Raw genomic sequence first — 18,026 nt, 5'->3', positions numbered from 1 at the left:
AGTTTCTTTAAATAATAAAAAAAACCTGAAGCAAAAAACAATTATACCATCATAGTACGCTGATAAAATCATGCTAATTCCAAATAAAAGAATTCAAATAGTTTGTAAATCGCCTTAACTACATCGAGCTATTAAAAATGAATACAATATTCAAGCATTAATTATATTCGGGTCAGGATTTTATAAAAAACGCGAAACTTGGATTTGCTCACTGGAAAAAAGTTTCTACCAAAAGAAGTAGATAAAAGGTAGTTTTGAGTAATGGCATTATGCTATTTTTTCGAGAAGTTTCTCGATGGTTTTTCGATAAAAAAGATTAGCTGAAGCAAGTCATCGAATTCAATTTAAAATCACATCGAATTTGTATTCGAAGGTAATCGTCAAACGACTTAAATATGGCTCTTTGGGGACAAGGTGATCCAAGATGGATTGTTGAAGAAAGACCCGACTCGACTAACGTGAACAACTGGCACTGGTAAAGTTAATACAAATATAACATTTTGTAAAAAAAAGTAGAAATTGAACATTTCATTAAATAGTGTTCAAAGCAACTACAACAATATATTTACCAGGAGTATAGTTGCATTTTAACAGGCTTGTTTTAAATTACTAAACATGCGTACAGGCTATATATTAAGCAGTTTACTCTCTTAATATATAAGAGATAACCTGGGTAAATCAGTGAGGGTGACCACAATACTTAATAGTTACTATTACTAATATTTACTAATAATAATAGCTATATGCTGTCTAATAGTATTAGATAGTATATAAAGTTTAAAAAATTTATATAAAATTTATATATAATAATTGTATGATTACCGATACCAAATACCTACTTCAACCGAAAGCCTTAATCAATAAGTGAATAAAATTTATTTTTCTATGTTTTCTTAGGGCTTCTGATGTTCTCTTTATTCTGACGCTGGTTATCTGTGTTTTTCTTTCTAATATGAAACTTAAGGCTGTTTATTTTGTCTTAAAAGTTTACAAAGACTACAAAGTCATTTGATATTTCAACTGTCAAATGTTTGACAACTTTTTCTGACTTAATCAGAAAATTTGCCTTTGCTCGTTAGGAAATGTATCAAGCTTTTAGTATTTTCATTGCCAATATTTGGTTATCAAGTTACATTTGCTAATTCAAGAAATTTTGGTATTAAAGATCAATTTTATAAATAATTTTCAAATCATTAATGATTTAAAAGTTTTATTGATTATAAAATTATAAAATAATACAAAAGAGTTACACCCTTGAAATAATTTCTGTCAAAAACATGCAATTTGTGGATTTTCCATTTTATCATAAAAGAAATAATACTATTAAGAAATACTGAAGGAATTGTAATTAGAATGCAACAAACTCTTTAAAAAGCAAGGTTGTGATAATACCATGCTACAACCTTAAAAAAATTTCGATCATTATAAATATGTTTGTCTTTAAAAAACTTCAAATATGTGATCATTATTGACACACCTCTAGTATGCTGGATGACCCTTATCAAGCAGAAATTAGACATTGTTAGACGAAATGACTGATGGTGGTTGTATCAGGTGTCTGGTACTCTTATTTTGAGCCTCTTCATTCATAGAATTGTTCTAAAGTATCAAGATTTTAAAGGATACTGATTATTTAGATTGTTTAAATATTTTATAATTGACCAATTTAATAATAATCTTGGATTTAAAAAGGAGCAAAATAAAGTACCTCATGCTCTGTTGCCTTGTAGGATTTGCTTGTTTTGACAAAGATATGGGGAAATTAACCCTTAATTAAAGTATCCCATCTCTCTTGGGGCTCATTGTTGAGTAAAGTCTAAATATGTAAATAAAAATACTCAATCTAGACCAATGTTAACTCAGTTTAATGGTTCTGAGACCAGCTGATTATACGGTTTCCTAAACACTGTGGTGACTCAGAGAGGCTGGTTCCATTTACAACTGTAAAATATCAGAGTATCAACAGTGTCATTTTGTGCATGAAAAGTATCCATGTTGGTGTAATTGGTGTGTATTGTTTGTCTTTTTGTTATGGCTTTGGGTTAGTTAGAATGGTGTCATATACTATCTAATTGAGTCAAGTTTTATATCAATTTAAAACATGAATTAACTATCTAAAAAAATTAATAATAAAGAATATCATTACGATCAAATTATTTCCATGATCAATATTGTTTTTCTTCTTTCCAAGACAGCACTGCTTTAGGCATTGTTTCTGATCAAGTTCACCAATCCTTTTTTTTTATTTCTCAGTCAAAATTATTGTTACTGGTGACATGAATGCTAATTATATCACTAACACATCACTTTTTTAAATTTCTAGTGACTTTAGGGTACCAAAAAGTTAAATGGTAATGTGTTGTTCCTCATCGATAATGATGATCTTCTTGTCAATCTTTCCTCCTAAGTTGCTCTATGTGCTGATGAAATAACTAGGTATTAGTAAGCAATGACAGAAGTCATTGCTTACTCAATGAAGAAAAAAAGTTTCTATGAAATAACCTGAGAAAATCATTGCTGTTGTGTGACTCCACAGATTTTGACATGAAGTGAAATGAAGGAATGTAATTAAAATTAAATCGTAAGCTATTTTTTAGTGCCACATGTTGGAATATCAAAAACTAAAAAAATCTTACTTTATCTTATTCCCTTGGACCTTTCTTGTTTCTTAAGTTTATTGAACATAAAACAAGTTTGGTTTTTCCGTTTAATCAACATAATTAGATTTAGAATACCATTGTCATATTGTTGCTGTTTCTTATAATGAGCCCCTCTCTTTTTTAGATAGGGTCCAAACACATATTTTAAATGGTGTTAAACCTGCTCTAAGTGATAAGCTTGAGCCTCTGTCCCAGAAATAAGGTTGTATCTTTTTTTTTTCAACAAATACTACCATAGTTACTGCTCAAATGAGCTGTTATAATTCATACCTGGTTTCAAAATTTTTTTCTCTTAAGGACCGAAAGAGATGCAACGAGCTGGTCAAAAATAAAGCTTAAAAATCTTTTTTCTGGTTTAGCTGCAGAAACTGATGAAGGTATTATTATATTTTGTATATTTTTTTGTTTCTCTAAGCTTTTATTTAGTCATCAACATTACAAAACCCTTATTAAACATCATTCTGATATCATTTTATTTTAATAGGAAGTTGGAAAGTGGACAATACTAAATCTATTGAGGGAGAAGCCACTATAAAGTAAGATGATCATTTTTTCCCATTTTTATTTTGTATATAACCTGCTGAGTTAATGCTGCATGTTAGAAACTCACTTAGATGCATTTCTAAAAATAGCTCTTCAGTTTTAAATTTATAGGAGTTATAATGAATGATCTATTGAAATAAGAATCCATAAAAATCTTTTTTAAATTACAAAAAATGTTTTTGACATTTTAAACAAAAATATAAATTTATTTCAATTAATGAAAATCATTTCTGACACATTTCTTTTATCTATAAAAGTATTTTCTCTAAAGAGTTTTATAAAAATCAACATTAGGTTCTAAAAGAATCAAAGAGATTTGATAAATTTATTACTTAACAAAAATAAATGTTTAAGAATTTTTTGAAAGTAAAGGTTATTTTATGATACAAATTTTGCATGTATTTTTATTACTAATAATTTATTTGTTAATTGCCATTGTTATCAATGTCTATTAAAACACTGATTTCAGTTTTGACACATTTTAGTAATCGGAAAGGAAAGCTAATATATTTTTATGAATGGGTTATTAAGCTTGAATATAAAGGTAATGACTTTTTATTTGTTATGTAATGTTGTATATCTGTTATTAATAATAAAATTATATCTATACCATATAATGCTTTTAATTTTTGCAAAAGTTTTTTAATGCTAATAACTTTTTTGATAGGTAAAGTTTCTGGAAGTGACACTAATCACACTGGTACTATTGAAATTCCACATTTAAGTGATGAAAATGATCCCAGTGAAGTTGATGTATGTTTGATATTGTTATTTGGAAAGTTTTATTGCTGAGGTTTGAATTACTAACTTTTGTTTGCAAAGATTTAAAGGTTAGGTTTTGTTATTTTATTAAATTCTTTGTTAATAAAGTATAATTTTACATTACCAAGGTGAATGTAAGCGCAACTGGAGACTCAAAAAACAGCGAAAAATTAAAACAAATAGTGCGGACTACTGGCATCGATTTAGTTAGAAAATTGTGTTCTCAATATGTTTCTGATATGAAAACAGGTATATTATTATATTTAATGAAGTTAATTCTGGATTATAGTTGCAATAAAGTGTAATAAAATTTTTCTTTATCTAGAATATTCTACTGGAATGGTGCTCCCTACTAAAGATAGTGTATCATCTCATATTCCTTCCGAAAAACCAGCTAATAAGGTAGTTTTTATTCGCTAATTGTTTAATTACTACTTAACATTCGTATAATTACAATATTTGAAAGCTTATTGTGAGTTCTGTTAAAATTTTAAAAATTTAAATTTCTGTTAAAATTTTAAAATTTCTTGAATTTTTGAAATAGAGTAAAAGTAACACAAACCGGACAGTGTGCAAAAGCGTGGACACTTATCAAAAAAAACTAAATATCTTCACTAAAAATAAAGATTTTTGCAAAATTTAAAAAAGTTTTCAATTTTCAGTGTGTGGAAAATTATAAAATTTCAAAAAAAAATTATTCAGATATTGCTTTAATAAAATATTTAAGTTTAAACAAAATCTAACCCTAAAAATCAACCCTTTTTTTGGAAATTAGGTTCTTAGCATGAAAGGTTTAAAAAGGCAATTTAAAAACAAAGGAAGCTATTTTGTTGGAAATTTTCTGCTAATTTCAAAAATAGTTTTAGATTTTCATAATCTTACTCCGTTAAAAAGTTATGATGGTAATAAGATTTTCTTCAGTTCTCACCTTTAACCGGACTCAATAAATCCACCCTATAATCAATTAAAATTTCACAGGTTTATTATTTTTTCACTGTTTATTATTTTTTCACTAATTGAATTTTTTTATTATGTTAAAGTTTATTTTATTTTTTTCACACTGACTGAATTTTTTTCATTTGGATTTTTAAAGTTTTCACACTTTCGTGTTAATTAATTTTGTACTTTTGCACATATACTTTTAAATTACACAAAGTAACCACAAAAGTGTTTTGTTTCTTCAATTTTAAAAATCTATAACTGAATTGAATTTACTAAATTACTTATAATGGCAAAAAATAAAACAAATGAGAAGCCTTACACTAAGAAGACAATAAAAAATGCATCGAATAAGATTGTGAGTAAAGCTTAAGAGGCACAGCTCAATTCTACCGCATACCAAAATCAACGTTATCCGACCGAAAATCAAATAAGACTTTAGTAGTTGGTAGTGGCAATACAACAAAATTGAACCCTTTTATCCAGTTAATTTTAGTTCACCTTTTTCAGATGCTTGGCGATTGGGGCTTTGGTAGACGAATATATCAAGTTCAAAGTTTAGTGAGAGACTATTTAATTGAAAATGATGAAATGTGTTTGTTCAAAAATGGAATGCCTGGTTGCAAATGGTACAAAGGATTTATAAGTCGATCTTTAAGAGCAGGGTCATGCAAACCAAAAATTATTGTCTGTTATTTTAATGTTTTGAAAAAAAAATTTTGATTTAGCAAAAATAGGTTTTAGTAAAGCAATGCGTTAGTGGAATTATGATGAAACTGGTTTTAATAGCGACAAAGGTGATGCGAAAGTATTTACCAGAAGAGGTGCAAAGCGCCCACTAGTATTAACTTGAAATAACAAAAAAAAAAACTACACTGTTTTTAATTGTATTAATGCTGTTGGATTCCTCCTATCGCCTTTTGTTGTTTACAAATCAAAGAATCTACTCTTTGATGATTGGATTAAAGGAGGCCCACCAAACACACTTTACACAACATCACCATCTGGTTGGATGGAAAGTAATCAATTTTTGCAGTGGCTCGATGAAATGTTTACTCCTCACATTCAAAAAATTGGTGGTCAACATATTTTACTTTTGGATGGCCACAGCACACACATGTCATTAAGTGTAGCCTTGAAGTGTAAAGAAAAAAATATAACACTAGTTAGCATTTCCGTCCATTGATCTCACATTCTGCAGCCTCTAGATGTTGGTGTATTTTGCCATGTTAAAGATGTTTGTTGTGATATTTTAAGAAAATTTTATACTGAAAGTGGTTTAGCAATTTGTCTGAAAAAATTTTCTTAAGTTTCCTTGCTCAGTTGTGTAGAAGCAACAAAGCTTGCATTCGTACTCAAATCATTGCTGGTTTCGAAAACACTAGGCTCTTTCTATTAAATCAAGACAACATTGACAAATCAAAATTACAAATTTGTCAAACTTTTGATAATGCCTTAATAACATATTAGCAGATACAAAGTCACCATGCAGCCAAACTTCGTTGCCTCTAACTTAAACCTTAATTCCACCTGCAACTCCAACTTTAAATTAAACTTCTCAAGAAGAATTAGCAACTCGAGTAAAAATCAGTCTTATAAGAGCTCTCTTGAAGCAATTTTAATTCCAAAATGCTTACAAGCATCCTTCCAAAAAATCCAGAAATGTCAGAACAGTGGCTGGTCAAGCTTTCACAGAAGAAGCATGGTTAAACGAGTTAAAAGAAGAAGACGCAAAGCTATTAAAACAAAAATATGTTGAAATTGTAGCAGTCGAAGTAGAAATTTCTGCCACGAAAGCCAAAAAAAAAAGTACAATAAGTGCCCAAAGTTTTTCGAAATTGAAACTTCAGAGATGCAAGTTTTATGGAAAACTTGTGAAAAATCAAGCTGCAGTTTGTGGCTTTGTGAACCTTGTCTTCCAAAAAGATATAAAAAAGGCAAAGAATTCTTTTGCATGAAAAGTTGCAGAACTTAGTTTATAGTAGAAAACAGTCGGGGTCGATATTTGACTGGGGCTGATGCCGGGCCGGGTTTGTGACCGGGGCTGCATAAACATTTATTCATCCTAAAGTACTCTTACAAAATCAAACATACATTTTTTTCAAAATTTATGTTTGATTTTGTATATATATGTATTTATAAGCATCATTATAATCAACATGATGATCATGATCATCATCTTGATCATGATCATCATCTTGATCATGATCATCATCTTGATCATGATCATCATCTTGATCATGATCATCATCTTGATCATGATCATCATCTTGATCATGATCATCATCTTGATCATGATCATCATCTTGATCATGATCATCATCTTGATCATGATCATCATCTTGATCATGATCATCATCTTGATCATGATCATCATCTTGATCATGATCATCATCTTGATCATGATCATCATCTTGATCATGATCATCATCTTGATCATGATCATCATCTTGATCATGATCATCATCATCGTTATCATCGCTATCATCATTATTAAAGTTATCATCATCATCATCTGTAGGCTTTAGCCTTCTTCTTTTATGCTGTTTCTCTAATCATGGTCAATGCTCAAACGAGCTATTATCTCCTATTACAAGCAACCAAAACTCATTCTTGCTCAGCTTCTTATTCAACAAGTTGTATCCTTTTATTGTATCTGTCCCTATTTATTAAGTACTGGTATAATTATATTTTATTTCAGAATTTAATAAATAGTAAATGTAAGTATAAAATTACGATATATAAAGAATTATAAATTCATTTTTAGCCCAGGCTATTAACCCCTGCTAAATCTTATAATTTTGCTGGGGCTGGGGCCCCGGTCACTTACTAGTTTATAAATTATTTTTTTTATTTCAAGCTCAAGCTTGCTTATGCTTTTTTATTTGTTTTTTTCTAGTTTTTACTGCTTGTATTATTATTATGTGTATATTTTAACGATGAAAATAAAAATATTGAATTTATCAATTTATCTTGTTTTTTTCATATAATTTGGAACTGTCCGCTTTTAGGGACAATTTTTTGAAAGCGGACACTTTTAAAAAAATAAAATCTTATTTTCCATAAAAACTTGATATTAAAATTTTTTTTACACTGCAGAATTGCTTTAATTAACAACTATATTCCAGAAAAAAAATCCTACAAATTCTCAATATTAGAAATGTTATTTAGCTTTTTGTGAAGTCCGGTTTGCGGTACTTTTACTCTATAGAAGAAAATGTAATTAAATTTTTTATTCAAAATAAATAAAAAATATCAAAAGAATATTAGAATTTATCATATTATGTTTTGAATTTCAATTTTTAGTACTGGAATTCCAGACTAAATATATTCTACCAAGTGGGAAAAATCTTGAATCAATTTTATTTTTTTAATTTTTTTTTTACTAAAAATATATAAACTAAATCCCCTATAACATTTTAAAGTTACGTTACGTCTCAATTGGTTACAATTGGTAACAAGGTTACATACTCTAACTTTTAATTAAATATTAAGTAAATAAACTTGATAATGCAGTAATTTTTTGTTTTATATTGCCGTATTGCTAAATATCATCTTTTATTTTTTTTTTTTATTGTAAAATAGCTTCGTCTCAATTGGTTACTTTGTCACTGGAAAAAAAAAATTCTCAATTGCTTTTTTTTTAACTTTATAAAGTGTAACCAAATGAGACGTAACGTAACGTTACTAAATATAGATTTAAAATTTTTTTTATTATAAAACAAAAATACACAAGAAACCAAATATGGAGCAAATATAAAAAAAATACCATTACAAAAAAAACTCTGAAAATATTGAAATTTACTTTGTGCTTTATTTGCAAATTCTCTTTATTTCAAACAACTTTAATATGTAAAATCAAGAAAAATTTATATTTACTATTATAATCTGCCTTTTTTCTAAAAAAAGTTACGGGTCCGTGTATATATATATATATATATATATATATATATATATATATATATATATATATATATATATATATATATATATATATATATATATATACACACACACACAACACATAAACGACTTATTAATAATGTTAATTACAATATTGTAAATCTAATTACGTTATAACTTTTAATATAAATAAAACGTTATTAAATTTTTTTTATTTAATCAGTATAACACTTCTTTTGTTTTTATTACCCCACAAGCAAAAACGTGTATATAATGTCAATTTTGACAATTTTTAAGACCTTCTATGAGATTTAAATTATATTACGGTAAGGTTTTTGTCACTATCAAATTTTACGAGGATTTATTTAGTACTTAGTTTTGTTTTAAGTTTGATGTGATATATATTGTGTAATTGGTCTTAGTCTACTCCTTACGCTCTAGACGATGGTACATTCCTATTAGTCTATATTATATAGGCTATAAGAGTTATTTGACACGATTCAGTTGGGTGAATTTTAGTTTTGAAGAACCTTATTTTTTTATTTTTAAGAAACCTGTCGGTACTTTTAATGGATTCAGTAAAGTTGTGGTGAGTGAGACTCAAGTCTTAAAAGCACTTATTAAACATAGCTGTGGAATTTATGATCTTGAAATCATTTGTTCTTTATTTTTATTGCTAGCTATATTTTAAAATAGTTTAAATTTAGCAAAAAAAAATTCTTTGATTGTACCTTTCATTAATCAATAATGTCTTTGAATCAAGAAAGAATTTTAAAATACTGTAAATATTCAATCAAATCTTTTTATATATAATTTTACAATTTTCAGTAACTTTAGGCCAATTTAATAGATATTGAAAAATGCCCCATCTCCTTTAGGGATGGGGGTGCAAATTATGTTACGCCTTAAACAAAGCTTGCTATGGAATAAACATCAATATGCTTAACAAATAACAGGATAAAACAGTTTTAAAAACAAATTATTATAGTTGCTACAGTAATAATAAAAAACTCAACAAAATACCCAAAAAAGTGGTGTTCAAAAAGAGCTTTCTAAAAAAATTTTAATCTACTTCACAATATTTTACCATAAAATTATTTATAACAACTGCCTAAATAAGACATTAAATATTATCTCTTTTTTTATCTTTTTCCCAAGTTGAAAATTCTGAGGAAATTTTCAACTGTTTTTATTTTAACTATTTTATTTAGAATTAAAATTTATTTAAAAAACACATTAAAACTAATTTGAAACTTTTGTTTTTTAATTTTTTAAATTAATATTTTCAGAATTTATAAAAATAGTTTGTTTTGCCGTTTTTATTTTAATTATTCTGTTTAGAATTAAAATAAAAGATTTATTTTTTTTCATCCTTGTTTTAACTATTTTATATAAAATTTAAATAAAAAGTTCTTCATCACTATATAATTCTTCATCACTATATAATTCTTCATCACTATATAATTCTTCATCACTATATAATTCTTCATCACTATATAATTCTTCATCACTATATAATTCTTCATCACTATATAATTCTTCATCACTATATAATTCTTCATCACTATATAATTCTTCATCACTATATAATTCTTCATCACTATATAATTCTTCATCACGTTCTTTTTCTGTTTTTATTTTAACTGTTTTGAGGTTGAGGCTGGCTGGTAGACAGGTTTCCCGAACTCTGTGGTAGCTCTCAGAGAGGCTGATTCCATCAATTTAGATTTTAAATAAAAATTTTGTTTTTTTTTTTGTTTTTATTTTAATATTTTTATTATTTAGAATTAAAAATAAACATTCGCTTTGCCTTTTTCAATCTATTTAAAATAACAAACAAAATTAAGTTTTGTGTTTGTGTGTATATATATATATATATATGTGTATATATATATATGTATATATATATATATATATATATATATATATATATATATATATATATATATATATATATATATATATATATATATATATATACACACACACACACTAATTGTCATAACTTTTTTTATATAGGTTAGTGAATGTATGAAGGGATTAAATGTAAAAGAATGTAAGTTTTTTGCATATTCAGAAAGTAATTGTTATACGTTTTAGTTTAGAGATTATGTATAGATTTTGCTTGTGTCCTCTGTTTTATGACTAGGCAACTTATTCTATTATCTCCTAATGAGAGTACAGCTCTAAAACTCAGTTTTATGGTTCTGAGGCTGGCTGGTAGACAGGTTTCCCGGACTCTGTGGTAGCTCTCAAAGAGGCTGATTCCATCAACAGCTGAAAAATATCAAAGTATTAACAGTGCCATGTTGCGCATGGATGGTGTCCCTGTTTGTACTTTTGGTGTGCATTGCCAAGGCCACATTTGGAGCCCTTTGTTATGGCTTAGGGTTTATTAATAGTGATAAGGCAATTGCTTGGACTATTAATCAGTGTACTGAATACTGTCTATGCTTTGAGTCAAGATCATTAACAAATTTAAAAATGAATAAATTACCAAAAACTGTAAAACACAAAAAACCATCATCATTACTAAGTTTCTAAATCATTCACTAATATTTGTGGTGTTAGTGTTGATGGTTATCTTCCTTTAATTTGTAAAGACTTCAATAGTCTTATGCTTGGTCTGGACATTTACATTCGTAAGAATTCACCCATTTGTCGGGAATCTTGGTTTGAATCCACAGACTATTCTTTATGTGCTTTCATTTAGCATCACTTCACTTTATCGTCTTTCTCTTTGTTCAATATTGCTCTCTATCTCAAACTCTTTTCAATGTTATTTCTGATCAAATTGATCGAGCCCTTTTTCTTTATCCATCAGCCAATATTGTTGTTGTTGGTGACTTTAATGCTCATCACACTGAATGACTTCGCTCTAATGTCAGTGACTCTGCTGGCGTTAAGGCCCTTTTTTTTTCTTTTTTTTTAGACAACCCAAATCATATACCTTCTCTGCTCAACTTACATCTTGTTTCTGATCCTAGTCTGGACTCAGTCTCTCCACATTCACCCTTAGGTGCTTCTGATCACAGTTTGATCTCTCTTAAACTATTATCTCATTCTTCTTCATCATCTGAATTCCCCTATCATCGTACCTCTTACAACTACCTTAAAGCTGACTGGGACTCTTTCCGTGATTTTCTTTGTGATGGCCCTTGGGTAGAAATCTTTCGTCTTCCTACTGACAAATGTGCTTCTTACATATCTTAGTGGATTCAGGTTGGCATGGAATCTTTTATTCCCTCTCAATGATTCCAAGTCAAGTCTCACTCTTCTTCATGGTTTTCCTCACATAGTGCTGCTGCAATTTCCAATCGAAACCGTTACTTCCATATCTATCAGCGAAACAATTCTCCAGAAAACAGAAGTCTGTTTATTATTACTAAAAACCATTGTAGAAAGGTTTTGTCTGACGCCAAAGCCCACTATTCTCATGTCATGAAATCTCATCACAAAAATTAGGCTCTCGTGACTTCTGGAGAATCTTTAATAGTATCAATAATAAGGGCAAATCTGTTATTCCACCTCTCTTGCATGGTTCAGACTTTGTCACCTCACCTAAAGACAAAGCTGAATTGTTTGCTAAGAACTTTTCATCGATATCATCTCTTGATTTTACTAGCTGCGTTTTACTTGATATAACCGTCAAACAGGTTGATCCATTGCTTGATATTCGTATCACTCCAGCTTCTGTATCTAAAGTGATTTCCTCCTTAGACTCTTCTACAGCTTGTGGTCCAGACAACATACCTGTTGTAGTCTTGTAGAGGTGTTCTCCTTTCGTCTATACTTTCAAAACTATTAAACAAGACCTTATCAGAGTCTTGCTTTCCAATTACCATCCCATTAGTCTTCTTCCTATCATAAGCAAGGTTTTTAAATCTTTAATTAAGAAGCACTTAATCTCTCATCTTGAATCCAATAACTTTCTGATCATCAATGTGGATTTCAAACTTCTCGTTCTACAACTGATTTACTAACAGTAATAACCAATAGGTTTTATCATGCATCAGATAAAGGTGGAGAGGTTAAGGCCATCGCTCTTGACATTTCTAAACCTTTTGAAAAGTGTTCTTTTCCATAAGCTTTCTTCTTACGGTGTATCTGGTAATATCTTTAAGATTATTAAATTCTTCCTTTTCAATTGTAGTATAATAGTTGTCCTCAACAGACAGTGCTCTTCTTCATATCCTGTAACTTCAGGGGTTCCTCAAAGTTCAATCCTCTTTTTAATTTACATTATCGATCTTCCAGGTATTCTCACATCTAAGGTGGCATTGTTTGCTGATGATTTTTCGATTTATTCTTGTCATAATAAGAAGCCAACACTTTCTAATTGCTTGGAGGGGGCATTTGAGCTGGAAAAGGATCTCACTACTACAGCATGGGGCTCACAGTGGCTGGTGAACTTTAATTCTGATAAAACTCAATTTTTTTAGCCAATTGTTATTGCAATAATTTAGATCTTCCTATATTTATGAATGGTAATGTACTCGATGAGTCATCTACCCTTCATCTTCTAGGATTAACTCTTACTTCTGATCTTTCTTGGAGACCATATATCAAATCCGTTGCAAAATTAGCATTTGCTAAGGCTGCATCTCTTTATCGAGCTTGACACTTTCTTACTCCGGATTCTATTCTCTATTTCTATAAATCTCAAATCCGGCCTTGTATGAAATACTGTTGCCATGTCTGGGGCGCATCTTCTAATGATTCTCTTTCTCTTTTAGAAAAGGTACAAAAACGCATTGTAAACATAGTTGGACCTGCTCTTGAAGCCAATCTCCAACCATTATCATCATAATGTTGCTTCTCTTTCTCTTTTCTACTATCACTATAATGGGCACTGATCTAAAGAGCTAGAGTCTCTTGTGCCATCTACTAAAATTCATTCTTGTGTTGCTTGTCATTCAATTAAGTCTTATCTTTTTTCTGTGACTGTTCCTTAGTACTCTAAAAATTCTTATTTCTCCTTTTTGTTGCCACAAACATCAGTTCTTTGGAATTCGCTTCCTTTATCTTGCTTTGCTGATTTATATAATTTGCAATCTTTTAAGTCGTCTGTCAATCGTTATCTTGCTCTACAATCTTCATCTTTTCTCTTCCAGTAACTTCCAACTCTAATAGTGTTTGCTTGCAGCCATGTTGGAAGCGAAGATGTTTAAAAAAAAAAACAAAAAAACATTAAGCAACTACAGCTTTTCAAAAAATGTTCACAGTGGGTGAATAAGTTAACGCTGAGGATGTCATACTGAATCATATTTTTTTTATTGTTCTGTATGAATTCCCTTGCAAAAAAAATCTATTTTAATATTACTAATTTCCTTTATCTTTGCTGTTATGAGTTATAAATTATTTTTAAGTAAAAGCAATTGTTTTTATTATTATTACATTTATTATTGCCTTATTATTGCATATGTTTTACTTATTTATTACCAGGTCAGAGCTTAAAACTCATTACTATTATTAATCCTTTTCTTGTTTGTCCTACAGTTCTTTAGTTAAGTTTGGACTGTATATAGAAAACCACTTCACTCACCCTAAATCACTCTAGCGCTTGATTAAATGCTGTTAAAGCACTGTTTTAGAAAGTGACCGGGGCCCAGGCCATCTAAAAATGAGATTTTTTGCAAACCTGGCCCTGGCAAAATTTTAAGATTTAGCAGGGGTTGATAGCCGGGGCTAGAAAAATTTTATAAAACTTTATATATTATAGTTTTATGCTTATATTTACTATTTATTAAATACTGGCAACTATATATTTTTAAAATCTAATTTACTTCCAACAAGATTGGAAGCAACCACTATTTAGTTATGAGTTACTTTAAAATATAGAATAAGTTAAATACTAGGAAATGTACAACTGAAGACTTTAAGAGTTGTAGGTTGTTTAAAAAAGGAAAACATGAAGATGGGATAAGAGTTAAAAGGTTTTTTTGATGTGCAAGGAAAAAAACTGAGTTAAAAGCTTTTATAGCATGAAGGGACAGATACTGTAAAAGGATGCAACTTGTTGAATAAAAAGCCAAGCAAGAATGAGTTTTGATTTATCCTTATAGAGATAATAGCTGGTTTGAGCATTGACTATGATTGTTATTTGTACAAAAAAAGAAAGAAATGCAACCTTACAACAATGGAAGCTTGGGCCACAAGTTTGGCAGATAAAGCAGGTCTAATTACATTTACAATGTGCTCTCAGACTTTGTCTGAGAATAAGAAGGTTGTTATTCATCGATATAGGAATGCCAACAATATTGCAATATTTTTTTGCAGTAAATAAATGAGTTTGTTTCCTTAAAAAATTTAAATCTACAAGCCACTGCAAGCCTTAGGCTGTTACAGAAGAGAGGTCAGATTAAAAACCGGGTGCTTGTTCTAAGCAATCAAAAAGTGAAGATTTTTTGTCAAGACGAGTATATAGCTGAGTCCTCAGCTAATAGATGTACTTTAGATGTAAAATTTTCATGAAGATTGTTATTGTAGATAATAAACATTACAGGAGCAAAGATAGAACTTTGTGGTACCCTTAAAGTTACTTGAAATAAAGAGGAGTGTAGGCCTTCAAGAATAACTTCAATCCTGAAGTAAGAAAGAAATAATTTATTAATCTTAAAAAGGGTATATAAAGAAGCTAATAACAGAGTGAAGACTAATGGTGGGATAGTTCGTGAGGTCAAAGTGTTTTGTAGCGTTTTGAAAAATAGTGTTTAATTGAGAATTAACTTTAGCATTGAAAGTCAGAGTGATTTGGTATAACTGGCTGGAAGAGTATGGCCATTAGATTCAAGAGTCAAATTAGAGTAAGATTTCTTTGCAAATAACTCAGCTTTTTTGGGGGAGAAGTAAAAAGATCAGACCCATGAATTAGAGATTAAATGTTAGACTTACTTTAGTTAATGACACTGTTGAAGACTAACCAAGAGTCTCAAGAAATCAACAGAAATAACAGAGCTTACCATCAGGCAGGACTTTTTCACAGGCCTCTTGGTATAATTAAAGGACATTTGTTAGAAAAGATAACAAAAATGAATAATATTTAATAAAGTAACTGCTCAAAATGGCGAAAAATGTGGAGTAAAATGAGGCTTGGCTTAAAATTGAAAAGAAGAAATAAAAGCTTCCAAACTTTTATTTCAGAAGGAATAAAAGTTTGGCTTCCAGGGTCCGTTTTATTCATACATAGTATAGATATAAACACATGTTTGCTATTTATTTAGATATTGGCATGCAAAATCCTTTTAATTTTTATAAACTTTAGTATTTATATGGTGTAGTATTTGCTAAAAGAGAAGATGATCAGATGATGATGATGATTATGATAATCATAATCATGTTGATCATAATAACGTTCATATTTGCACATCGTCTCGTCAGTATTATCTCGTTTTATCTACGGATGTAATGTTTTATCTAATATATAAAATAAATTAAAAATATATATATAAATAAAGACTATGTTCTAGCTGATACAATATATTACATTACATAGAACATTGTATTTATTTATGCATAACTTTTTTTTGTATTCATTTTACATATTAGATATAGCATTTTATTACATTTGTAGATAGAACAAGATAATACTGAGGGGACGATATATATATACAAAGTATAACATGAGTTTTGAATAAAAAAACACTTTCGGATGTATAAATGTTTATGCAGCCCCTGTCACAAAACCGGCCCTGGCTATATTTTATCAAGCCTGGCCCCGGCTAAATATCAACTCCGATCGCTTACTGCACTGTTTATTGTCTAGATGATTTTTATGACCCCTGTTTGATTGTTGTTTGATATATTGGTGAAAAAGTAAAAAAAAACTATTCTATTTTTAAAAAAATGTTGAAATATTTTTTGTGTCGTTTGATTTTTTTGATTTTTTTTTTGTTTAAGCACTGACAAAGAATGTTTCACACCATGTTGCTTTAAATCTTCAAGAAGAATTTCAGACAACAGCTGAAGAACTGTATATAACATTGACAGATTCTCAGGTATAAAAAAAAATTCACTGTGAAATAGTTCATGAAATATTGGAAGGAAAAATTAATAAACAATAAAGATATCAAACAATCAACTTATAAATTTTTTTTTTTTTTTTAATACAGCGAATATCGACATTTACAAGATCTCCGTGTACTTCCAATCCAGTAACTGGTGGAGAGTTTTCGATTATGGGTGGAAATATCACTGGAACTTATGAAACACTGGTAACTTATTACTTTGAATTTTTTCAATAATTTTAAGCTAAATATTTTAATATGAACGTATATGGTTTTTTATTTTTGTTTTATAATTTATAATTTGCAACTGCGTTTTTAAATTCAGGTTCCTCATACAAAAATAGTCCAGAAATGGCGGTTTAAGGAGTGGCCTCAAGGTATGGTTAGTTAATACCAAGGGCGTATGAATAGATTTAACTTATTGTTCATTGCGTTTAACCTAATATTTCATTAGATAATCAAAAACTAAACAAATTTTTACCATATATTTACAATGCATTACTTCGCTATTCCGGCAACGCTTGGGTATAAAAAGACATTTTAATTAAGAATATATATTGTGAGCATAGGTTTGTTTTGATCGTTGTTCAACTATTCATACGCCCTTTATAATGCATTCAATTAGCATTTGTTTTTTCTTATTTTTTGAATTTTTTTTCAGGTTTAAACTCGAATGTTGTAATTGAACTCGAACAAAAATCTGACTCAACCTTACTCAAACTTAAACAAACAGGGGTTCCTGATTATGATATAGTTCGAACAGAAGAAGGTTGGAAAAGACATTTTTGGGGACCTATAAAACAGGTTTTTGGATTTGGTGCTCAACTGTTTTAAATGCATTAACTTCGAAATGCGGTTAATGAAATGTTACGCTGTGAGTATTAGAAAACATACTCCTATAGCAGCAGTAATGTCAGCGTATGCTCACGAAACTTTGTTCACGAATCGTGTAATATCGAATTTTTTGATTGTTAAATTTGTTACATAATGTCAAATAAAAAATGTAATATCAAAATTTTTTTTATTAATAAGTTTGTTACATAATGTCAAATAGATATATTTATTTGTTTTGATTTTTAAAAGTCCGGAACAGATAGAAGGTGTGGTTATAATACCTATATTTCTGTCAAAAAAAATGTTTTGACAGAAGTCTTGAAGACGGGTCAGAGCAACAACATCAGTTTTGTTATGTCTAATAACATCTGTGAATTCA

General features: G+C 29.1%; 1 protein-coding gene across 1 annotated transcript; it reads left to right on the top strand.

The window, feature by feature from the left end:
- The first annotated feature begins 230 nt into the window (after positions 1 to 230).
- On the top strand, positions 231 to 17,864 carry LOC100213081 (activator of 90 kDa heat shock protein ATPase homolog 1). Its single transcript, XM_065805373.1, has 12 exons — positions 231 to 475; positions 2,958 to 3,037; positions 3,145 to 3,196; positions 3,689 to 3,747; positions 3,871 to 3,956; positions 4,094 to 4,214; positions 4,291 to 4,367; positions 10,827 to 10,863; positions 16,707 to 16,804; positions 16,919 to 17,020; positions 17,139 to 17,190; positions 17,475 to 17,864. Exons 1-12 carry the CDS (start codon positions 396 to 398, stop codon positions 17,645 to 17,647), a joined length of 1,017 nt encoding a protein of 338 aa, XP_065661445.1. The 5' UTR covers positions 231 to 395; the 3' UTR covers positions 17,648 to 17,864.
- The last annotated feature ends 162 nt before the right edge of the window (positions 17,865 to 18,026 follow it).

Source organism: Hydra vulgaris, chromosome 09, assembly GCF_038396675.1.
Source record: "Hydra vulgaris chromosome 09, alternate assembly HydraT2T_AEP".
Lineage (NCBI taxonomy): Eukaryota > Metazoa > Cnidaria > Hydrozoa > Anthoathecata > Hydridae > Hydra > Hydra vulgaris.
The sequence above is the reverse complement of the archived record's forward strand: the minus strand, read 5'-3'. Positions and strand labels throughout refer to the sequence as shown.